Raw genomic sequence first — 25,004 nt, 5'->3', positions numbered from 1 at the left:
AGCCTTGAAGTAGGCAGGAGCCGTATTAAAAATCCTTAATAAGTTCTGCAGAAAGCCATTGACAAAGCTGAGTTCCCACTCGGCAAATGGACTTTGCTCCCTTTGCAAACCAGTCCTCCCACAGAGCCTCCTGTTCTTGGTTTTAGCCCTCGCAGGCTGTCTCCAACACGTGGGGAGGTATCAGGAGCAGACTGCAATGTTCATGCAGCTCAGAGCCCGGCCGCCTAGGTGCAGTCTTATTCTGCTACTTTTTAACTATCTTACCCTTAAAAAGTCACTTAACCGGCTTTAGTGTCATTAATAGAATAAATATCTGAGCGTATGGGCCACATAAGGCATGTCAAATGTATACAATAGCATTTAGATTAATTTCACATTGCCCGTTTTGATATACACTGGCTCAGGCAGTTCACATAAGTATATTTTATCTCATTTCCTGGGTTAGGAATTGTGGCATAGAGTACTATATCCCCCTCGTCTCTCTTCTCTCCTCATGCACCACCGTCTCAGCCCCCATCCCAATTTCGTGTTTAATTTTGTCTCACTGTGGGAGACGCTAGAAAGCAGCCATTGTGTACGAAGTAGGGACTCACTGCCTCATTGTGGATTTCTTTTGAAGTAGACTCTGGGGCTTTTCTGGTTTTAACCTGTCTTGCTTTTTCCTTTGCAGAGATACTGGGATTTTTACCACTCTCTCTTCACTGTGTGCAGTAACTCTCCGAGGACTCTCATGCATTTATCGAGATGCGCCATTCGAAGAACGTTGCACAACAGATGTCACAGAGCAATTCCTTTGCTTTCCCTCCCATTGTCATTGAAAAAGTACTTGCTTTTAGAGCCAGAGGGAATCATTTATTAAGCCTTATGAGACAGAAGTTCCCAATCCTAGATATTTAAGTGGACTCACCGGGTAGGCACAGTTTGCATAAATAAAACGGTACTTGGGTTGATTATAACACTTCAGGGATTTCAAAACACTTTACAAACTCCATGTCATTAATCCTAGGGTATCATGGTGAGGGGAAATAAACAAGAAGTAAAGTTAAGGAATTCTCAAAGACAAGAATGGATCCAGAAGGTACCGACAACAGTGATAACTAGTGTGTATAGTGTTTTTACTTGGTGCCTGATACATTTTTGTAAAACTTTTCATATATCATCTCAAGTGAAATGGGACCCAGGTTTTCTTACAACCAATCTCGTTCTCTCCCTTGTCAGTAATAAGTTTACATTACTGTTGAGTTAGCAAAATCATAGGCTTTTGTGACTGGCCTCTTAATCTCGGTGTCTCCCCCCACCCTCCCTCCTGACACCGTAACCACTTAGCAGAGAGTACTGTCACTAGTTTTGCAAACTCCGATCCCCACTCTAAGCTCTTTAACTTATTTCTTGGTGAAGAGAGCACATGAGCATAGTCAAAACAAGGAGATTTTGAGTTAAATTTGAAACGAAAAGCAAAATCTACTTAATAGTCAAAAAATGGACATTTCAACCCATGCTTATTGAGCCAGAGACTGGAGAAGCAAAGATGAGTGTAAGGTGAGGACTCCTGCCCTCCAGAATCTCACCGCTTAACAGAGCATCCGGACATACGAGCAGGGAACTGCAGTGTCAAATGTCAGGGGCAAGAGTACAGGTGCAGACTCATTTTTAGCGCTTGTCTTTCAAAGTCGTGTTTCTGACCCGAAGTGTGGTTTTCCTTTGAAGCATGAATATTAAGAGTGAAGGGACTGTGTGACGTAAAGGGAGCTCCTGCTGCTGTTAGTGTAAATGTATTCACTTTCAGTTTCTCCCAACATCTAGAAACTTTTTTTTTTTATTTTAGTAGGACTTCCTGTTCAGTGCTCCCCTCGGGAAAAATATTGCACACTCAGTGGCTCCCCTGTATGCCACAAGAAAATTTAGTAAAAAGTGTACCAGAAAGTGTGTGAAGGGAAGAACTTAAGTTGGTTACTTGGCCTCATTGTGTACTACCCTGACATTTCAGAGCATCTTAGCTGGAAGATGAGGAACCCTTTGCTAGCAATGGCTGGCTACAGAAAGCAAATCGAGAGACTTTTTGAAAACGGTAAAAGTTTGGAAGACTTGGAAAGAGAAGTATGCCAATCAGGCTTGTTAGTTAGCGGTTTGCAGAAAGTGAAATATAGTTATTAACCTCTGGACCTCAGGGTTTGTGAGGCCAAGTTCGCTTCACTTTTTTGTTCTTGCTAATCACTTTCAGACAAGACCATTGCCTCTTAGCACCATTTTTTTTAGAGGTTAGAGCAGAAGTAATTAAGCACAAACAAATCCGTTTGCCAGTTGTGGGCAGGTTTCTTTTATTTGTGTGGTTCTTCATCTTATTTAAATTTAGATGTTTGAGTTTTGAGTAGAGATGATGTCACATATTCTGCGAGCCCACCACCTGGACTGTGCTTGTAGACTGGGATTTTCATACGCCCTGAGCTCTGTAGGAAAAATCATGAGTAGGTGCAATAACCTTTCTGGTTTTCTTCAGTTTTACTCAAATATTTTGAGAGGACTGTTCTGGACTAAAACAAGATCTATACATTGTGGAATAGGTTGCTGAATTTGTATAAACTAGTCATGTGAAACATGGTCCTTCAGAAAATGGTTTGCTTGCAGCAAGAGGTGCTGGGGGGAGACACATGTTGCCCTCACCTTCAGGAATATTCTGGCCAAAACATTTGTGATGCACTGTCTTTGTCAATAAAACTTAATGCTGAGGGCAAGGGGAGAGGATATTCCTTGCATTAGAAAACATTTCTCAATCTGCTTGCTTGTACTTAAACATTTTATGTTAATTAGCACATAATACAAGCCTACTTGTTTTGAATTGTTTACTCGTACATTTAAAAGTTATTTCTCCTCATCTCTGAACTTTTATTTAGAGGACTTAAATAAAGCCCTCGTTTCCTTTCATCTTCAGGAGTTGTTTATTCACCGACAAGACTTTTTTTTTTTTCCAATTGACTAAAGTGATAGACCTCTGAAGAGCTCTACATGTGTCATTGCTTTCTTCAACATTTAGAAAGAAAAAGAGGATGAGGAAATGTGCCTGTAAATGAATAATATTTTCAAAAGAAAGTAAAGGGTAAACACAAATAAAAGGCAGGCAGTTGCTGTAGGAACAAGAGTATTTTAAAGATAATAAAGAAATGGTACCAGATCATTCTCTCCCACCTGTCACCATCTGTGTCCTCCTGGGCTTTTCATTTGTCTTCATTCTCCCCATTCACGTAACCCGGAGCAACAGCAACAGAGGAAATGGTGCCACTTTTGTAACTTTTTGTAAATAGTCATTTAGTGACCTGAGAAAACAGACCTCTTCATTTTCGTAAGTTACATGTGAGGAAGGATCTTTAATTCCAGGGAAGACCATCTATCCAGCTTTCTCCCTTCTCAGGATCTAGACACATTTCTTTTTTTAAAAAATTTTTAAAAATATTTATTTATTTCTGAGACAGAGAGAGACAGAGCACAAGCTGGGGAGGGGCAGAGAGAGGGGGAGACACAGAATCTGAAGCAGGCTCTAGGCTCTGAATTGTCAGCACAGAGCCCGACTCGGGGCTCAAACTCAAACCATGAGATCATGACCTGAGGTGAAGTCAGACACTCAACCGACTGAGCCACCTGGGCGCCCCTAGACACATTTCTTGATCATGTAGTGCTACATTGTCATTTGGTCCTTCCGTCCTGAATTCAGGGGCTTCTAATAAAAAACACAGCAGTCAAAAGCTGATTGTACAGACAAGAAAAGTAACAAACCATTTGCATTGGGTTATCAATGCTGGAAAAAACAGCTGAGCTTTATAGTTTTGTTACTCACCCGATGGTGAAGAACTCAAGTTTTAAACTGGCACACCTTCAAAACTTTAAAAAACAAACAAACAAACAAACAAAAAAAGACCTCAATTATTCACTGGTTTTCTTTAAAACACAGACACCATGGCTAGTATCTGGAAGATAATCATTGTCACTTTCCTTAGGAGTATAAACGGATACATTCCAGGTAGATGTTAAGAGTCCTGGCTCTGGTGCCTACCTATCTGGATTCATTTTCTGCCTCCCAACCTTATTCGATCCATTATCTAGGGATATGCTTCATGCCTCAGCGTTCTCATTTATAAAATGGGGATAATATGGAATCTATATCATAAAAGTTGTATATGATTGCTTTGAGGTGTAAAGGAGGAAAGAGTTTTCCTTGACTCTCTTAGGGTCTCAGGTTGGGTCTGAAAATTAAACTGACGAAGATTATAGGAGAAAAGCATACAAGTTTTACGTGACACTGGACCCTTCATAAGGAAATGAGGATCTGAAGAAACAGAACTGAGTATGGTTATGTTACACTTGATAAAGAGTGGGCAGCTGTGTAGAAAATATGACAGGTCCTTAAGGAGCATGAGGGGAAAATTAGCCAGCCCTGTTTGTTAGGATTCTTCTCTGGTGTTCCTTTGTTTTAAAAGATAAAGATGAGTCTTCCCTCCAGGTACAGGGAGGGCACCTCCCAGGGGAGAAGGTGTGGGGTAGATCAGAGCCACCTTCTTGCTTCTGTTGCTTTCTCAAACTCCTTCAGCTTAAAATATCCAATATGCCAAAGTATCATACTTTGGGGTGGCATGTCCTAAAACCCCATCAGAGGCTTAAATTGCTTATACATTAAAGCACATAAAATAGTAAGCATTTTGTTATCATTGTCCTTGTTACTTTCTTTTTTTTTTAATATGAAATTTATTGTCAAATTGGTTTCCATACAACACCCAGTGCTCATTCCAACAGGTGCCCTCCTCAATGCCCATTTCCCATCCCCCTTCCCTTCCCCCCCCATCAACCTTCAGTTTGTTCTCAATTTTTAAGAGTCCTTGTTACTTTCATAATCATTATTATTTAGGGAGAGGCTTCTTCCAGTAAGGTGATTTATTCTTAGAGTGAAACTATCACGTTGTCAAATATTTCTGGAGCTCCTACCGTGCACTAGGCACTTTGCTCAGAGCTGGAATCAATCAGGGAAACAAGACAAACTGGGTCCTTGACCTTCTTGGGCATTTTTTGAGGTGGGGGATGAAGGTCTAACTAACATGGATTTGGACCGTTAGCAAACAAGCGAATTAGTTACTTTAGGAAACTTTGCCCTTTCGTAAATGGGTTTATTGAGGAGGTAATGGCTCCTTTTACTATTTCATGAGGGTTATGGAGTCACTTGAACTTCATCATGTGGACAGAGAGCAGCTGTCTTCATGTTTCCATCTTCAAAGAGGGAAAGAGTCGGAGGAGGTTAACTTTGTAGCAGAAGGAATGTAGGTTAGCAATAAGATTCCTACAGGTGAGGGTTATTGCACATCAGAATGAATGAACAGGGAGGGCTGAAGAATTTCTTTCAATTATTCTTTCACTTTCAAGAATTTATTCAGTACTACTAAAGGTGTGGTTCTGTGAAATAAGTGGAAGGAAGAAGGGGGTGTTGATGCCAATTCGCTGCAAGATTCACCATCAGTGGCACAATGTTTCTCTTCGTTTTCACTAAAAGGTAAGAATAAAAAATATACTGTGTTTTTTTTTTTAATTAGGTACTATCTACCTGAGCTATTTTTCTGTCAGCCTGCCATAAAATGGTTGATGCGAAATGGTTTTCAACACCTATATTTTGATGATAAACTGCCTGCTTTCTATTTTGAGTCATACTTATCACCCATGCAAAGCAATACATGAAATATGAAAAAAGGATCATTCAAAAAACAGTTGCTTTCTTTCCCCTTCTTTCTCTCTCTCTTTTTTTTAGCAACACTAAGTGGATTAGTGTGCTTAAAAATTCTTTCTTTAGTAATTGGTTTTCTCAGATATAGGTATGCTTCAATGATATTGGATAACAATTATGCAAATATATGCTAATCCAGCCAAGGAAATAAAATAATGATGCCACCTTGTACGTCCTAGATTAGAGACACTGGAGGACTAGTTCTTAGTGCTTATCGAGCATAAAGAATTGACAACAGAACTCTCATGGGGAGTTTAAGGATATCTTAGAGGTAGAAGTTAAGTACCAGGGGTCTTCTCAAGGTTCAGGAGCCCAGACACTGTCCACAGTCACAAAGGAAGATGTTTACTCACTACCCCATTCCGTATTCAGGGGAACTTAAAAGTCAGTGTTTGGGTGACCAAAAGTGGGAACCAGGGGAGGTTATGATCAATTTGATTCCAACAAGAAGTCATACAAACGAGCTGCACTTCAAAACATAAACTCTCTCTCTTTTGGGTCCTGGCTGGACAGCATGCATGGGCTGTGTCAGCTGAACCCCTGCCTGCCTGGCTTCCTGCTGGGTTCAGTCAATGGTAAGACCAACTGAAGACTGAAGGGCAAGAGGAAATGGAGACTGGGACACTTCCTGGTTTCTTTCTTGCTGAGCCTCCTCTAGATGGCAGCTGAATTCCTTTCCCAAGGCACAGCTCCTGTGAGGAGCACTTCTGAGCTACTGTGTCCCTTGGATTATACGAACTGTTTCCTCCACTTGTTCCTCCAGACCTAAGGGTAGCAGACGCTTCTTCCTGTTGTCTGTGTCCCAGGCACTTCATCATTCTTTGCTACCTACGCTTCTATGCATTGTAGTGATGACATTATCTTCAATCACCTCTTCTGAGTGTGCAATTCATTTCCTCTAGGGATCTTGACACGCACAAGCACAGGGAAGTGACAAGTTAGTGACAGCCTCGGTGGTGGTCCAGATGGTAAGAGCTGTTGGCCTTGAGAGAAGACAGAGGCCACTGTGAGCAGTGGTCAAGCAAGTGGACTTGAGCTGTGACCTGAAGAGGGGTGGGGTTTGAGTAATAATTTGAGTAAGAGCAGGGCAGTGGAGAGGGAGGCATTTAAGGTAAGTCAGTAGCCTCTGTGAAGGGTTAGGGTTGAAATGTATGACAAGTATTCACCATCATCAATTAGACAACCTTGATGGAAGCAGAAGATGAATCTTTGTCGTAGAGAGTGGAAGATGAGGTTGGCAGGGTGGGGGCAGGATTAGATTATGAAGTATCTTGAACAATGGGGAAGCACCATGGGAAACCAAGAGAGTATTATTCTTATCATAGTTACTTCTTTTTCTAACCACGTAACTTTTATGATAGTTATGACACAATATTATGTGTCATAATTATGTGAATAATTATGACACAACCACATAACATTTATATGGTATTTTATCATGTTCAGAGCACTTTCATGATGCTTGATACAGATAACTGCCTTTATCATTCCCCTCTTCTTCCCTGCTTTCCCCAATACAATTCTGAAGATTTAGACTTGAAAAAAAGTCTAAACATGACATTAATTAACCCTTTTCTTCTCATGTAAAGCACTCCAATCATATGGAATGATCTACTCAAGCAAAGAAGCGACTATATAACCTTGGGGTTTTTTTAATATCAAAAGCTAAAGAGTGTGGTGTTTTTAATGTTTTTTTGTTTAATGTTTATTTATTCTTGAGACAGAGACAGAACATGAACAGGGGAGGGGCAGAGAGAGAGGAAGACACAGAATCTGAAACAGGCTTCAGGCTCTGAGCTGTCAGCACAGAGCCCGACGCGGGGCTAGAACCCACGAACTGTGAGATCATGACCTGAGATGAAGTCGTCAGACGCTTAACCGACTGAGCCATCCAGGTGCCCCAAAGAGTGTTTTTTTCACTTGCACTGGGACACGGGCATGGAGGGAAGGAAGTCTTCCTTCCAGCACATATGGGGATGAGGGAACAGAGACAAACTTTGAAGTTCTAGGACTGCATATAATTCTCTCCATGGCAGTGTTCAAAGGATAAATTGTTCCCAGAAGTACTGACATGATTAGGTCCTTCAGGGGCCCCAGGACTGCCGACTCTGCTCAAGTCTGAGCAGCAAGGAAAGACCTCTTAGGATGATCCATTCAGAAAAGCTTAGGCAGCTGCAAATCGTTTCTAAGTAACCTTTGGGTAGTTCTTCAATAAAGATACATACAAAGAAACTGCAGTGTTTGCTCCCATTTGTGAGCAATGCAGTGCAGCCCAGAGGGAAAAATACACATTTTGGAATTCAATAGTTTGGGATTTTAATCTTGATTGTGCCACTTAATATCAGTGTGAATTTGAGCCAGTTTCTTAACCCAGGTGTCAATTTCTTTATTTGGATAGAAGGAATTAGCTATCTGATTTACAAGGCTCTTTTGGAAACTAGATGAAATGATGCACAGAAAGCATTTTCTAAAGCAGGGTTCCCGTCTGTAGCTGAACCCCAGAAAATGCTCAGACGCTACCTGGGTCGGCTGTGTGCGAGGGCATTATATAGCATGTGCCGGAGGACATACAGTTTCTAGGACATTCATGTGCACAGGCCAGAGAAGTGACTTGTGGTTTTTACTGCATCTTATTTAACACGATGAGTTTCCTATGGGACAGCTCTCTGTGGCAAGCTGTTCCAAGCCCAGTTGGTTATGGGTCTCTGCTCTTATAACTTGGCCTGAAGGGGGCAGTGTAGAGCTTTCTCCCGGCCATGAATCAGCGCTGTGGACTACTGGCAGCTCTTCTAAAACACAGCCTTGGAGAAAATTAAACCGGAAAGCTCAAGGAAGGCAAAAGGGTATTCTGTGGCAACTTTCATTGATCTTCTGGCTACAGTTTCAGACAAATCTGCTCTGCTCTTCGTCGGAAAGAGGTCTGGGAATCAGGAAGAGATACTAGACCCACAGGTCTCTATCCTCTGGTTACGTGCTCTAGAAGAAAAAACATTGCACTTAGTTTCTCTTTCGTGTGGCACTGAGGTAGACAACTTCATTAGTAATTCCATTCATTTAATGTCCCTTCCTAAGATAGTCTAGAAGAATAGCTGGTCACACATACTAAGAAGCAGAGTTAGCCATGTGACTTATAGACCCCACACATGCCAGAAACGTTTACACACGCGCACATCTAGCAAACCAACATGAGTGGAATGTATGGAGATACCTAGTCAATGATATGTCATTAGTACGTGCTGCAACCCACAGAAGGAAACCTGTACGTGTGTAGACCCTGGACACATCCACGTGAGTCAAATAGACCAACTCTCCTGCAATGTGTTGATATTTGATTCGGTTTTCAGTAGTCCTTAAATATTTTTTTGGCCTTGGGATGACTGGTACATTTAACTTATCCTCTCTATAGGTATAGCCTGCCTTTCTTATTTAGGTATTCGTGGTACGCAGTTTGAGCTTCTTAGAATGAAAAAAGTGTGGCACGTCACTTTTCACTCCTTTGGCAGGCAATACTAAGGAATCAAGGTATTCTCTCCTTTTGAACCCTGACTCAGCCTCAGAGTCTCTCTCAACACGGTATCTAGACTGCCAATGCCATGTGCTAGGAGCTGATAGGCAAGATGAAATCTTTTTGTGATTGCTGGGTTCTATTCTTAAAATTGTCACAGACTCATGGTCAAGTGTTTATATAAGTAAAAAGCTGACAGAATTAGAAGGCAGGTGATGATTATGGTACAAGGTCTTCCTTTCTCTTTCTTTCTTTCTTTCTTTCTTTCTTTCTTTCTTTCCTTCTTTCTCTCTTTCTTTCATCTCTTTTCTTTCATCTCTTTCTTTCATCTCTTTCTTTCATCTCTTTTCTTTCTTTTATCTTCTTTCTTTCTTTCTTTCTTTCTTTCTTTCTTTCTTTCAGGAAACAGAATTTATTCAACAAATATTTGTTGAGCCGGACCTTCTACCAGGTGATGAAGATTCAAAGGTAAATAATGGCAGACAAAGTCTCAGCCTATGTGGGGCACTGATAAGGTAGTGGGTCTCACTCTGGGCTACACATTAGAACACTTGAGGTGCTTTAAGAAATACTAGTGCCCATTCCCCACTTACTCTTTAAAAGCCTTAATAAACTAATTACGTTAAGTGCCTCACTCATCACATCATGTTGACAATGTCTTTCTGCCTATCTGTCTCCCCAGCTAGGATGGAAGGAACTGTAACTGAGAGGTTTTTTTGTTTTTGTTTTTGTTTTTGTTTGTTTTTTTAATTAAGGTAAAATTTACAAACAGAAAAATACAAAGTTTTTAAATGCTTTTTTAAAAGTGTATTTGTTTTGAGAGAGAGAAAGCACAAGTGGGATAGGGGCAGAGTGAGATGGAGAGAGAATTCCAAGCAGGCTCCACGCAGTCAGCACAGAGCCCGATGTGGGCCTTGAACTCACGAACCATGAGATCGTGATCTGAGCAGAGATAATCAGACACTTAACCAACTGATCCACCCAGGTGCCCCCATGATTTTTAAATATTTAATTGGATGAAGTCCTACAAACATATATGCCGGTGTAATCACACTTCAATGAAAATAGTGAACACATTTATTACACCAGAATGTTTCTTCCTGCCTCTTTCCAGTAAACTCTCACCTCCCTTAGGCAACGCCATACTATTTCTTTCTTTTTTTTTTTTAATTTTTTTTAATGTTTGTTTATTTTTGAGAGAGACGGAGACAGAATGCGAGTGGGTTGGGGCAGAGAGAGAGGGAGACACAGAAGCAGAATCAAGCTCCAGGCTCTGAGCTGTCAGCACAGAGCCCGACGCGGGGCTTGAACTCACAAGCTGTGAGATCATGACCCAAGCCGAAGTCGGATGCTCAACCGACTGAGCCACCTCGGTGCCCCAACACCATACTATTTCTATCACCAGAGGTTAGATTTACTTCTTCAACTTCATAGAAATGGAATTATGCAGCATATAACCTTTTGTGTCTGACTTCTTTCTCTTTACATAATATTTTGAGATTCATCCATTTTCACATGTATCAGTAGTTTGCACCTCTTTATTTCTTACTAGTATTCCACTGTATGAATGTACACAAGATGTTTATCCATTCTCCTGCTGATCTTATTTCCAGTTGGGAGTAATGATGAATGTGGTGATTACTTTATGTGTCAACTTGGGTAGAAGATGGAGTCCAGATATTTGGTCAAATACCAATCTCGACAGTGCCACGAAGATATTTTTTAGCAGTGGTTAACACTTAAATCAGTTAGACTTTGAGTTTACTAGAACTCATAATACTTCATATTATAAGGTGGGCCTCACCCAATCAGTTGAAGATTTTATCAGAAAAAGACTGAGGTCCCCAGTCTTTTTCTGCCTCCAGACTGCCCTCGGACTCACGGTGAAAACATAAAGTCTTCTCAGGGTCTCCAGCTTGCCAGCCTGCCCTTCATAGTTTAGATGTGCCAGCCCCTAAAATTATATAAGCCAATTCCTTAAAATTTCTCTCTCTCTCTCTCTCTCTGTCTCTCTCTCTCAAGTTCTATTGGTCCTGTGTCTCTGGAGAACCCTGACTAGTACAGTGGACAAACCTGTATAAACATTCTTCTTCAAGTCTTTTTGTGGACACTTTTCCATTTCCCTTGAGTAAATACCAAGGGACAGAATTGAAAGGTCAGTCGAGGCATATATTTCACTTTATAAGCAATGCCAAACAGTGTTCCAAAGTGATGTACATTTTTTTCACTTCCATCAGCAATATATAAGAGTTCTGGTTGCTATACATTCTTGTCCACATTTAGTGGTGTCAGTCTTTTTTAATTTTAGTTATTTTGATGGCTCTGTATTCATATGTCTTTGTAGTTTTAATTCACATTTCCCTGAGGGCTAAAGATGTTAAACAGCTTTCATGTGCTTATTGACTCTTCAGGTTCTTTGGTGGACTGCTGGTTCGAATATTTTATAATTTGTTCCTTTTTGAATCTCAACTTCTGGCACTTAGTAGTCACTTGATATAAAACTGTTGAATGAATAGAAGAATATATCGTCTATCACCAGGGATTGTTCTGATATGATTATTAAATCTCTCTAGTTATTTATAATTCTTATAAAGTGCTTAGCATAACATCAGCCACATAGTCAGCAGTCAACAATTGGTAGCTATTAGTATCATCCTTATTTTATATGTAAGATGCTGAAGATCAGAAAAGATATGTGACTTGACCAAAGTCACCTAATTACTAACTGTCAAAATTGCTGCTCAGCTCTGGGCTTCTCAAAGTCTGTATTTCACATTTTGACTTCTTTTTTATTTATTTTTTTTATTAGTAGCCTGACCAATCAAACATTGGATTCACCATTAAATGTGTTTCTTCATTCATTCTTTTAACTATTATTTATGGCAGATCTAATACAGCAAATATAATGGTGCTGATCATTTTACATGTTTTAACTCATCTAATTCACATGACAACCCTATGAGGAAAGTACTCTTAGCTGTATTTTACAGACAAGTAAACTGCAGGACAGAGAGGTTATGTAATGGTTCATGATCACACAGCTAATTAAGAGGTATAGGCAGGATTCAAGCTCAATCAGTCCCATACCAATGCCTATGTGTTTTGTTTTGTTTTTAAACCACTATACTAGACTGTTTCTTAGGACAAGATTATTTTGGGACATGTTGAATTTGAAGGGCTTATGGGACAGCAGGAAGGAGAAGACCAGGAAAGCTCAGACACTTAGGAGAGAGTTACTGCATGGGGGGAGGGGCTGGGCAGGACTATAGTAAGACTGTGCAATCAGCAAACTACAGTGCAAACCATACTGGGAGAGGTATGTTAGCAGTGGTTGGAGAAAGTGTTAAATACATTTGAATATGGAGAAATTTTAACAGTTTGATTTCAGAAAGTTCTATGGCAAACCCCATTTTATGGACCCCACCTCATCCAGAAGAATAGGTCTGTAACGATAACATCTTATGATCTATAATAGTTTGTGTCTAAGGTATTCCACAATATTTTGGCTGCTGTTTGCTCTTAGCGTCCAAGACAAGTGGACCTGGGTTGCCGGCCCACGGGACCCAGGAGCTCGTGGTCATTCTGATAACCCCTTTTCTGTTTACTGGAAATCCCAGCAGCTCCCTCAGGGGTCCCTGAGGCCAAGCTGACTAATCCCTCCCTCTGCTCAGATTCCACTCTCCTGAAAAGGTAGTATGAGGAGCACGGAGTGAGTCAGTCTCTTTAAGCAAATAGTACCCAGAGCTGGTGTTAATCTGCGTTATCTTAGCTCCCACAGGATGAGTAATCGTGCCCAGCCAGAAGATCTAACACTGGAAAACAGGTGCAAGTTTCTAAAGGAGGCCTTTGTGACCATAGTTGGAAGTTAGCTGAAACTCAATCTATATTTACTCCTTGCAACAGAATATTTTTTGGACCATGGTCTACAGGAGCATTTTGGTTCCCTAAAAATTGATCTGCACACTGATTATATGGGCATCACAAAAACACCAACCACGTGCCCAGCCTGGACCCAGGGGCCAGCCCAGCTTGTGAGGAGTTGCATAGCAGGTCTGAGCAGCAAACTTCCCCCTGACACTCCAGAAAGGCAAAGGCAGGAGGTGGCACGGAGTGACTAAGCCAGGCCCTGCCTACTGGGCTGCACACACAAACATGTTTTTGAAGCCCTTTATACACTCAGCAGGGAACATGCTGTTCTCCCTGGGAGTTTGCCAGAAACTTATGAGAGAGTCAGATCAATGCCAAGAATAGACACCAAGGCCTCTCTCCTGCCACAGAAGGGGACACTGTGTGGCGCTGGGCTGCCACCACCCCTCCTTGCTCCTCTAGCCTTCCCAGCCAAGTCCACAGACTGTTTCCCTGCACTTCTCAACCTACAGGTTTTTCAGTGATTACTAGAGGCCACTGCACATTTGGGATGACTGTAATTACGCTATCCAAAGCCAAATGCAAATATGTTTCTTCTACTTTCATCTGTTCTATATGTCAGAGGCCCAGACCATGGACCAGGGAGGTAGCACCCAAGGAGAATAACTACTGCTCTTGCCCATTTCAGTCAGGGACAGGCAGAGTTTGCGTGCTGTCCCCCCAAGTTCACCCTCTGTTCTGGCTCCAGCAAGGAGCACAAAGGTTACTTGAAATTCAGCCAGTGCAAGTGAAGAGAAGAGAAAACTTTTATTTTCTCTCAGAGGTACTAGGTGTCTCTCCAGCTCTCTTCCCGAGGCTTCCAAATCCTTGGTGTCTCCATCACCGCCCAGCTCTAAAACCAAATATTTTTAAAAAGTGTTCTTCCATATAATAATACCTATAAGAATCAAGCATCTGGGGTGCCTGCATGGCTCAGTCGGTTGAGCATCCAACTTCAGCTCAGGTCATAATTTCACAGTTTGTGAGTTCGAGCCCCACACCGGGCTCTGTGCTGACATCTCAGAGCCTGGAACCTGCTCCAGATTCTGTGCCTTCCTCTCTCTCTCTGCCCTCCCCCGTTGGCATTCTCCCTCTCTCTATCAAAAATAAATAAACATTAAAAAAAAAAAGAATCAAGTGTCAATTTTTAGGTAAATATTTTAAGTGAGTTTTTCATATATTCCCTATATTTGTATAAGGTACTGCTTCTTGTTGGAAAACTATTTGCTTAGTTCTGTTAAGTTTCTAAGATTCAACTGCTTTTCTGGTTTATGAAATTGACACTAACCAAGAAGCATCACATGGACCTGAATGTAGGCATTCACCCAGTTCGCCCATCCATCCATCCATCCATCCATGCATCCAATACTTTTTGAGTTTAAAGTCCCTACAAGTAACTAACCAGCCTTTATAGCCCTGAAGTTGAGAACCTACAGTAATTAAGAGATGATAAATGTCACACAGTTACTATTGCTTATTAAGCAACTGAAATAGAAAAGCTCAGGGGAGAATGATCTGTGTGAATGCTAAGGATTCTGCCATGGAGAGATCTCACCAACCATATGCAACAGCAAAATATAGAAAGCCAAGCCCAGGCAGGATAAACTCATTCTGGGCTTGGGACCTGCTAATTGGTTTCACATGTAAGTGGATGGAACCCTCATGGGACCAGATTCCAATATGGGGAGAGAAATTAGATCTTTCACTAAAAGAGATGTCTGAGTCAGACTGAGGAACTGTTATGACACTGAGTTGTGGCTATAATCACTGCTAGTGTGAGGATGATTCTTTATTTAGGGAGATATTGACGGGTAAAAAGAGCTGAGTTTGAATGCCATTTATCCATTTCCTAAGCATGACCTTGGGCTATTTATTCATTCACATTATTTACTTATTTATTCAGTAAATATTTATTGAGCCCTATCATGTGCCAAACATGATGCGAGGTGATGAAAATTTCCCTGCTTTCATACTGTAACATTATTCTTTTAGCTTCACTTTCCTGAGGCAGCACCATACCTACATGCAGAGTTGTGTGGAGTTCATAAACACTGTATGTGTGACAAGATACTGACTGGGACTTTTCTCATTGTCTCAGAACAGATAGATGATCATTCGAGGACAAAGAGATGATTGTGATTTATTAAGGAGCAAATTCATTCTACTGCCCCCTACTCAGTCTCTACTCATTAATCTAGGCTTGGGGGAACTACTAAATTGTCCATCTTTGGCCTCAGAAAGAGTTCCATGTCTTTTCTTTCCACTCTTGAGGGGCACTCTTTGAAAAATAAGCCAATGGTGTATTCCAAGAGGATGATTTGTACAGATGAGAGAGGGGAGCTAGAATTGAGCCTAGAATATCAATTTCTACTTCTGTAATGGATTTTCTAAGCTGCCCTTTGTGTTTACTTGGGCAATAGGAAAGAGATCTGGGGAGAGAATGTGGGATAGAGAAAATGAGCAGTGGGGGAATAGGGCACACTCCCATTATCTGGCAGGAAAAAGATACACGAGTCTTCCATAGGCCAAGTGGACATCACGAAAGGCTTGAATTATTGTGATGGAACCCCACCCTAAAATGTGACTCACTGAAGCAAGAGACCCCAGCAGCGAGTATACAGGGTGGATTACGCAGGAATGGGAGCTGAGGGAGACTGGAAAAGATCTGCTGGAGCTGATTCCCTAGGAGACGCAGACACGCAAAGGAGAGGCCTCTGAAGGGCCTTCCAAAGAATCATCAGGTGTTTCCCAGGAGGTGCTGCATTTGGATGGTTGCCATGGAAGAGGGAGCAGATCACAAGGGCAACAGGTAAGTAAAAGCATTTCTGCTCCCTTTGCAAATTCTGTCTACCTGCCTTCAACAAGAAGATGCAGTTGTAGAGGGAAGGCATCAAGAGAATCCCAGCTCCTTGCTCATCTCTCTGCCTCAAGCCTGTCCTTGGGTCTGGGGAAGGAGATGGACATTTCAATTGGTTAAGAAACTGAAGTGGGTGGCACTGGAGTTTATCCTTCATAATCTGAGAAGGTCAGAAAACTGGCATCTGCTGGAGTTGCCATAAAGTCTTGAGAAGGGGAGATTCAATGGAGCGTGTTTTAAAGCTGCGATTGGAGAAAAATAAAATGCTATGGAGTTTGAACCTGCTGAGTTCACAGTGTTTAATAAACTGCTGACAAATATAAAGTGCTCAGCAAACAGGTGGTGCTCCACAGATGGAAGAGATATGTTATTCCCAGTCACCTAAAGAGAATAAATATTCAGAAAATGACTATGTATGTTTTAATATTGAAGAGCAGATCAGATACTCTGTTTGTATTTTTGGTCTAGAAAAAAGTATATTGTGCTCATTATGGCTTCAAGTTTCCATTTTCCTCATGAAGGGCTTCTCAGAATATTTTCTGAGCTATTTCACCATGTTCCTTTTGCTGTTCCAGGCATTTGCGCTCTTTGTCACTTTGTAGATTCCCCCCGCCCCCCAGGGTGTTGAGGAGATCATGAAGGTCATTTCTTCTCATGTCCAATTTAGTTGAAGGCAAACTACTATTTAACTATTGAGGAAATACTTAAAGTTCTTAAAAACAAAATATCTTGCCTAGGTGTGTAGACAAAGCAATGCCTGCAAGCTTTAGTCCACAGAGAGGAGACCAAGAGTCCCAATGTCTTGAAGAAGGAAAACGACACTGGGCCTGGTGGAGAGGAGCCAGAAGACCCCAACATTGTGCTGTTTCATGTGTTATTCAACCCCGGTTCGCACCCATCTTGTTAACGGTAACATGAGGATTTTCACAAGGGCCGCAGTGAATAATCGTGAAAATTAAATAAAATGATTATGTAAAGCATGTAGCACAGGGCTAGGCACACAGCTGACATTCAGAAAACAGCTGTGCTCCTGTTTCCAAGGTTTCAGGGTCAGGAGACACCAATGGAAAGAAGAGGTAAGGAGTTGGTCACAAGAGAGGCATGGGGGAGGGTGGCACAGAGAAAATCCACTGAACATTCCCTTGCACAGTCAGTCAACTAAAACTGGTGGTCATTTAGGTGGTGTTTTGAAAGTCATGATGATGTCGTTGGAGCAGAATGGCACACTGGTGTGAGGCCAAGGGCGGGCCACCCCCAAAATGTGCCACTTCGGCATGCAGATTATTTTGAATTAACGCTACTTAAGAAACAGCTAGTGCAAAAAGGAAAAATATTTTCGTATTTATTTCATAATTTATTGATATCCCGGTATGAATACCGGAGTTTATTTAAAAACAGTACAGTAAAACCTTGGATTGAGAGTAATTTGTTCGGTGAGTGTTCTGCAAGACAGCAAACATTTCTGATAAACGTTAACTTGATAAACAAGCGATGTGTTGCAATGCGAGCAGTACGTGATGCCAAATATCGCACGATCACAACTGAGCCAATGGTTCTCCTCTCTCTCTCTCTTTCACTCTCTCTCTCCCTCTTTCTCTCTCTCTCTCTCTCTCTCTCTCTCTCCAGGATGGTGGGGGATTGTCTCCCACGTTTGGACGCTTGGTCCCAGGCTGAGGTATTTGGCAGAAATCAGTGATTTTTCAGAACATGGAAGGTGCCCAAAACTGGCACTAGTGTATTTTTTGTCACTTCAAAGCACCTATGGACAGTCCTTTGCTTTTCCCTACAAGACTAAACTTGGGGTGCGTGGATAGCTCAGTTGGTTGAGCAACCAACTTCGGCTCAAATCATAATCTTATGGTCCATGAGTTTGAGCCCCGCATTGGGCTCTGTGCTGATACCTCAGACCCTAGAGCCTGCTTCAGATTCTGTGTCTCCCTCTCTCTCTGCCCCTCCCCTGCTTGCACTCTGTCTCTCTCTCTCTCTCTCTCCCTCAAAAATAAACATTAAAAAAAATTTTTTTTAAAGAGTAAGCTTAAGAGTGCTTTGCTTCTTTCTAGGTCAGGCTGCCTGCAGATATAGACCCTCTCTTCTGTTGCCTTATTGCCAGTTACATTAAATACAGTATATGACAAGAGTTTATTAATACTGTATTGTAGTCAACATCTGAGTGAACATATACAATGACTCCCATGCAGAAAAAGATTCCATTAAGCCAATAGATAACAGTGATTCCATTAGTGATAGTGAAAGTCGTCCTACACAATAACCCTCCTCTCTCTTGTCTCTCTCACACCAGCCACAAAGGTTTTCAAAGGTAAGTTCAGGTTAATTTGTTTATTTTTCTTTATATTTTGTATTTTCTTTATTATTTTGTATTATATTACAGCATTGTAATCATTTTTATATGACTATCTTTGGGCTGTGGAATGAATCATCTGAGTTTCCATTTATTTCTTATGGGGACATTCCCTTTCATATACAAGTGCTTTGGATTATAAGCATGTTTCTGGAATGAATTATGCTCACAACCCAAGGTTTTACTGTATTTATAAATCAGAAAAAATTTTAAATCAGCGAAATTTGGTATATTTTGCAAATAAAATGTATAAGCACATTTGACACAGCATTCAGTAAACTTAAGTTTCAAAAACATAAATATTAACATATATTATCATAAGAAAAGAGCAATAAAAATAAGTATACAAAATAAACTAAGTAATATGTTACATAAAATGAAGAAAATAAATCTTGACAATTGAAAATAAGTTGAATTACTTGGGGTTTTGGCAGTATGATCTTAAGAACAATGCGTATCAATGGTGTTATCTTTGATGGCGAGCCTAGTATTTGCGCAAATTTTTCCAGCTACTAGAAAAGCTTTTTCATATTGTATGCTAGCTGGGGAAAGAGTGAGAAGATAAATACAAACTAAGCCAAAGTATCTTTCTCTGAATTTGTTATAGACAAATAATATCACATCTATGTGATAATATAAAGACAATCTTTTATAAATTTTTATTTTTAATAAAGACTTCAATAGTTTTAGTGACAGTGAGCTGTAGTTTCTGTTACTAATGCCCAGCAGTCAATTTGTAAGAAGCCTGGTTCTTAGCTTCTGCTATGAAACAGCCTTTGTTCAAACAAACAAAACAAATCAATCAGACAGATAAGGAGTTTCCACCGGTAAACACTGATTGTTTTTGCTATCAACCTGACCCCATTCAAGGTGCTGATATCTTGAGGGTAAGACTGAGTCTTTGTTCCTTATAATTCTCTTTTAGGAAGCTCTTTTTTGCATACTCCCAGAACTCTAACAAGAAAACAAAACAAAACAAAAAAACAAAACCAACTTCTTTCAAGGAGAACTAGGGTGAATTTGATCTGGGAAAATCTGGGTTAGTGTTTCATTCTTTTTCTGCTAGTAGACCAGACCCCTTTTTATGCTGTACTTAACTCTCTAGGTACTTGTCAAAGCATTAATAATTCAGATTACAGATTTCTTTAAATACTGAAATAATGAGATCACACCAACAAAACTTTTGGTGCTTTGGTACTTAACAATGAGAAGCACGAGTTCTAGAAGGTTGAAAATCGTCACTGCAATGGCTAATTAAAATCATCGTGTTCAGAAAGTTTTTCTCCATTAAGCCACTAGAATGTCCAAATTACATTTTAAGAATAAGTCTATATTGGTTTAAGGCAACTGTTTATAGGATATTCTTAAATATGTGAATACACCCAAGGTGTTCTCCCTTTAGTCATTAGTAACTTGGCATGAATTGTTTATTAGCCGAGTAATCAAGAATGTAACCAAGTAACCAAGTTTGTTTTTTGAGGCTGGGCAGTGGAGCGAGAACTACAGGCAAACAGGAGGATAATTGCACTTGTAGGGTAGACCCAGGGAGGGAGGGGTAGCCTATTGGCCCCAGAGAGTCTGGGGTTGCCTCAGGAAGGCAAAGTGGGCTTGCCAGAAATGCTGATGAAGGCAGGAAAGGGCTGGAGGGTGGACAGTCACCTCATCTCTCCACCATGTTGGATACCCTCCTGTGGTAGATCCTTTGCATTAAGTGTAACTGTGAAAATATATCTTAAAAAAGAGACAGTCCATTCCCTTACCAGCTTGAGGAAGATGAAAAGTCATACATAATATGATAATATGGGCAAAACAAGTGAAGAAAAGCACAAGTTAATATGGACACAGAAAACATTCAGGAAAAAAAATAGAATGGATGAGATGTGATAAGAAGGATGTTTGACCCAGATTTTGAGGAGAAGTTGAGTGTGGGTTGGCAAAGAGGAAATGTCTTTCCATGCTGCAGGGAATATTATTTGTAAATGTATTATCTTAGCCCAGGGAACCTGAGAAGAGTCTGGGGTTAATTCTATGAACACATGCTTTCTTTCTCGTGGAGTGCAATCCCAGAGAAGCGAGAATGAGGAAGAAAGGATGGATAGAAACAAATAAAAAACCACATTACTGAGTTCCAGTTATCCAGGAAATTCAAAAAGTTGCTCAGTTATGAAGAACATCTCAGAAAGTCCTTTGGTGGAAAGAAGGGCAAAGAACCTCTCTACTGACTTCTTTCTGTCTCCTGTTTCTCATCTCTGGTTCGCCCATGGGTTAACTGTCCCATCTGCCCTCCAGACAGCTGCTGGGATTGGATTCAACCATCAGAGCTGCTGTGGTTTCTACCATGAGGAGAGTGATGGAGGCCATGTCAAAAGCTAGCCTTTTCCCCCCACGATTTGCAGGAGAGACTGAGATAACCAGAGTGTTAAATAATGTTTTCAGAGTTTTATGACCATTGGAACGGCATAAGCCAGTCAACCATTGCTGGCCTGCTTTTATCAGGAATCAGGGAAAATAGCACTCTGGGGTGGGGATGGATGAGTCATCGTGGATCTGAGGAGGGTAAGAGATAGGTCTGGGGATGAAAACAGTTGGTGAAAAGCTAAGCATATCTAGAGCAAATGGTGCCTAGACAAATGTGTGACTTAGTATGTGATTTGGGTGATATTCCATGAGGTGCCAGAAGCTAGGATTTCATAGGTTGATTTGAGTGAGTTTGAAATTTGTGCTATCTTGTTGTGCTTATTATTACTGGTATTATGGTTTTACCTAATTAATAATCTCTTCAACCTCCTTCCTAAACTGTAGATGCTGGAAAGCTAAAAGTAACACTTTTCAGACTCCAGTGCAGCTAGTGTTCTGTACACGATTCAGGTTCTGCCAAAGAGATGTGTTTATGAGGAACGTGAATTCAGAACTGAAGCAAGTGGGGAGAGGGCTTAAAATCCAACTGTAGCAGCAACGTGGTGCGTTGTCCAGCAGCTTTGATGGCATTTCCTATCATGGCAGCTCCCAGGGGCCACCACAGTGTGGAGTGGCTTTGGAAAATTCTTCCTGGATGCTCAACCTGGAAAGTTTCTCTCTCAGTTAATTTGTAAGCCTTTTAATGGTCTTTTAAAAAATCCTTTTTGCTTAAATCAGCCAGAGTAGACCCTGCTCTGAGGAAATGACCAATGACATACTTATAATATTTGTTTACAGTTTCCAAGAGAGTTCTTTAGGGAAAGAGAGAAAGATTGAAAGAGACAGAGAGAAAGAATGAACAAGACACAACGAGTGTGTATGTCTTAATCTTCTTAGACTGTAATAACAAAATACCATAGTTTGGGTGGCTCAAACAACTTATTTTCTCATAGTTCTGGAGGATGGATAGTCCAAGATTCAACATCTGATGGAGTTTGGTTTCTGGTAGGAACTCTCTTCCTGTTTTGATGACAGCCACTTACCTTCTCACTTTGTCCTCATGTGGTCTTTCCTCTGTGATCACAAGGAAACAGAAATGGGGAAAGGAGATCTTCCTGTTTCTTGTTCTTATAAGGTCACTAATCTCATCACGAATCCCCCCTCCAATCGTCCCCTTTGTCACCAGCTCATGACCTCATGTAATTATCCCCCAATTGCCCCATCTCCAGATAGCGTTGCATTAACAGGGTTTCAACTTATGAATTTGAGGGAACACACATTCAGTCCATAACAGACAGAAAGATTAATTCTGGCTCTGAGATGCTGTACAATTCAGTGTCCATAGTTATGAAACCTGATTGTCACTTTCAGCCCATGTTCATATAGATACTACCAATGAAGAAACAGAACCTTAAAGGTACCAAATGCATTTGACTTCTCAGTCCTTACCAAATATTAGAAGAAGCGATCCTTAACAAAACATGCACCATGTCAAGAAGTTTATCAACCTAAAATAAGAAAAGATGCAGTGTCTGATTTTAGCATTCTGTTATCAATGAGGGAAAGCCTCCTGGCACCCCAGTACACAGAGGTAAACGCTACGTGGCTGCATCAGCCCTTGTGCTCTGCATGACCCCTGAGGTCCTTCTCAAAGACCTTGATCCCTTATTGTGTCTTATTGTGGCCTCCTCTCACCAATACTGGCTCTGCCTAGCGGGCGACTAAAATGTCATTTTCAAGCAGCTGCACACAGATGAATAAAGAACAACTTCTCCCTAATTTCATACTTTATCTGGAAGGTGTGCTGAAGGTAATAAACGCAGAAGTGTTAAATAATTGGTTTACATCTAAAGACCTTCTGGCTAAAACCTTAAAGCCAGATCTATCAAAGTGCTCACAAAACAAAGGGGGTTTTTGAATCCTTTGAAAGACTTCTCACATCCCCAAAGGCAAGGGAATTAAAAGCAAAAATGAACTATTGGGACCTCATGAAGATTAAAAGCTTCTGCACTGCAAAGGAAACAACCAACAAAACTAAAAGGCAACCAATGGAATGGGAAAAGATATTTGCAAATGACATATCGGACAAAGGGCTAGTATCCAAAATCTATAAAGAGCTCACCAAACTCCACACCCAAAAAACAAATAATCCAAATAAATAGACACTTCTCTAAAGAAGACATCCAGATGGCCAACAGGCACATGAAAAGATGCTCAACGTCGCTCCTCATCGGGGAAATACAAATCAAAACCACACTCAGATACCACCTCACGCCAGTCAGAGTGGCTGAAATGAACAAATCAAGGGATTATAGATGCTAGTGAGGATGTGGAGAAACGGGAACCCTCTTGCACTGTTGGTGGGAATGCAAACTGGTGCAGCCGCTCTGGAAAACAGTGTGGAGGTTCCTCAAAAAATTAAAAATAGATCTACCCAGTGAGCCAGCAATAGCACTGCTAGGAATTTACCCAAGGGATACAGGAGTGCTGTTGCGTAGGGGCACTTGTATCCCAATGTTTATAGCAGCACTCTCAACAATAGCCAAATTATGGAAAGAGCCTAAATTGCCATCAACTGATGAATAGATAAAGAAATTGTGGTTTATATACACAATGGAATACTATGTGGCAATGAGAAAGAATGAAATATGGCCTTTTGTAGCAATGTGGATGGAACTGGAGAGTGTTATGTTAAGTGAAATAAGCCATACAGAGAAAGACAGATACCATATGTTTTCATTCTTATGTGGATCCTGAGAAACTTAACAGAAGTCTATGGGGGAGGGGAAGAAAAAAAAAAAAAGAGGTTAGAGAGGGAGACAGCCAAAGCATAAGAGGCTCTTAAAAACTGAGAACAAACTGAGGGTTGATGGGGGGTGGGAGGGAGGGGAAAGTGGGTGATGGGTATTGAGGAGGGCATCTTTTGGGATGAGCACTGGGTGTTGTATGGAAACCAATTTGACAATAAATTTCATACTTAAAAAAAAAAAAAGAAAGACTTCTCTATCTTTAGAAGGCATTTGGGATTAGAACAGAAATGGGTGTTTTCCAACAATACAAAGAGGAAAAATCACTTGTGTCTGGTACTTGGTTGAGACTGAAACTATGTGAAAAAGACAAAAATGAGGGCACCTGGGTGTCTCAGTCAGTTGAGAGTCTATTGATTTTGGCTCAGGTCATGATCCCAGGTTCGTGGGATCAAGCCCTGTGCTGAGCCCCATGTCAAGCTCTATACTGACAGTGCGTAACCTGCCTGGGATTCTCTCTCTCTCCCTCTGCCCCTCTCCCCTGCTCATGCTCTCTCTCTCTCTCTTTCTAGAATAAAGTTTAAAAAAAGCAGAAATGATGTTCATAACAACTAATTATTCAAAAATCATCTTTACTAACATTCTAGAAACCAGTGTTTGTTTTTCTTACAAAACCAAGGGCAATTATCTGCAAAACTCTCAAACAAAAGTAAACTTCATATTGACCATGCTGAAATAATTAAAGAGATATGAATTGTTTTCTAGATCTTTGCCATTCAAAGTATGGCCCATGGACCAGAAGCATTAACATCACCTGGAATATTGTTAGAAATTCACTCCCAGACCTTACCCAGACCTACTGAATCAGAATCCACATTTTGAAAATATTCCCACATACTTGTAAACACATTAGAGTTTTCAAAGCTCCATTCTAGATACTGTAAAATTGTTCATACAACCACTTGTTGAAATGATTACACTCAGCATTTAAATATGTGATGGCAAATGACTATTAAGGATTAGTAAATAATTAGTTTGTGTCTATATTAATGCTATTATTAATTTAGTCAATGCTTGTTATTGTAACAGACTCTGATTTTATCCAATGGTATTTCTTGAGCTTTCCAAAGTGATAAAGAATCCCTATTTTTTTCTCATTTGTTCCTTTAGTTAATTGTTTTAATCTTTCTGTTGTACTTTCCATTCCTATATAATTATTTATGGATTTTCAATAGCCTCTGACATACCCCTCCAGGTTGTCCCGGCCGACACTTGACTCAAAAGGCCATTTCCCCCATTCTTTCTTGATTGCAGAACCATTATTTGATTCAGTATCATGAGGTTTTTAGCTCTAGTCTAAACAAATCATAATGATCTTATGTCCCTTTACCATATACTCAATTTCCTGTCCTCATTTATAACTAAGCGTGGACATGTGACTGAGGTCTGACCGAAAAAGGATAATCTGGAGGCTT

General features: G+C 40.7%; 1 protein-coding gene across 1 annotated transcript in view; it reads left to right on the top strand.

Moving 5' to 3' along the window:
• The window catches only part of ASB4 (ankyrin repeat and SOCS box containing 4), a 60,359-nt gene extending 56,954 nt beyond the window's left edge, over positions 1 to 3,405 (top strand). Inside the window, exon 5 of the mRNA XM_015066543.3 lies at positions 671 to 3,405. Within this exon, the coding sequence (XP_014922029.1) occupies positions 671 to 859 (189 nt within the window). The 3' untranslated portion in view covers positions 860 to 3,405. The remainder of the gene's footprint in view (positions 1 to 670) is intronic.
• The last annotated feature ends 21,599 nt before the right edge of the window (positions 3,406 to 25,004 follow it).

Source organism: Acinonyx jubatus, chromosome A2 (assembly GCF_027475565.1).
Source record: "Acinonyx jubatus isolate Ajub_Pintada_27869175 chromosome A2, VMU_Ajub_asm_v1.0, whole genome shotgun sequence".
Taxonomy (NCBI): Eukaryota; Metazoa; Chordata; class Mammalia; order Carnivora; family Felidae; genus Acinonyx; species Acinonyx jubatus.
Note: the sequence above shows the minus strand (reverse complement) of the source record. Positions and strands in the feature narration are given on the sequence as shown.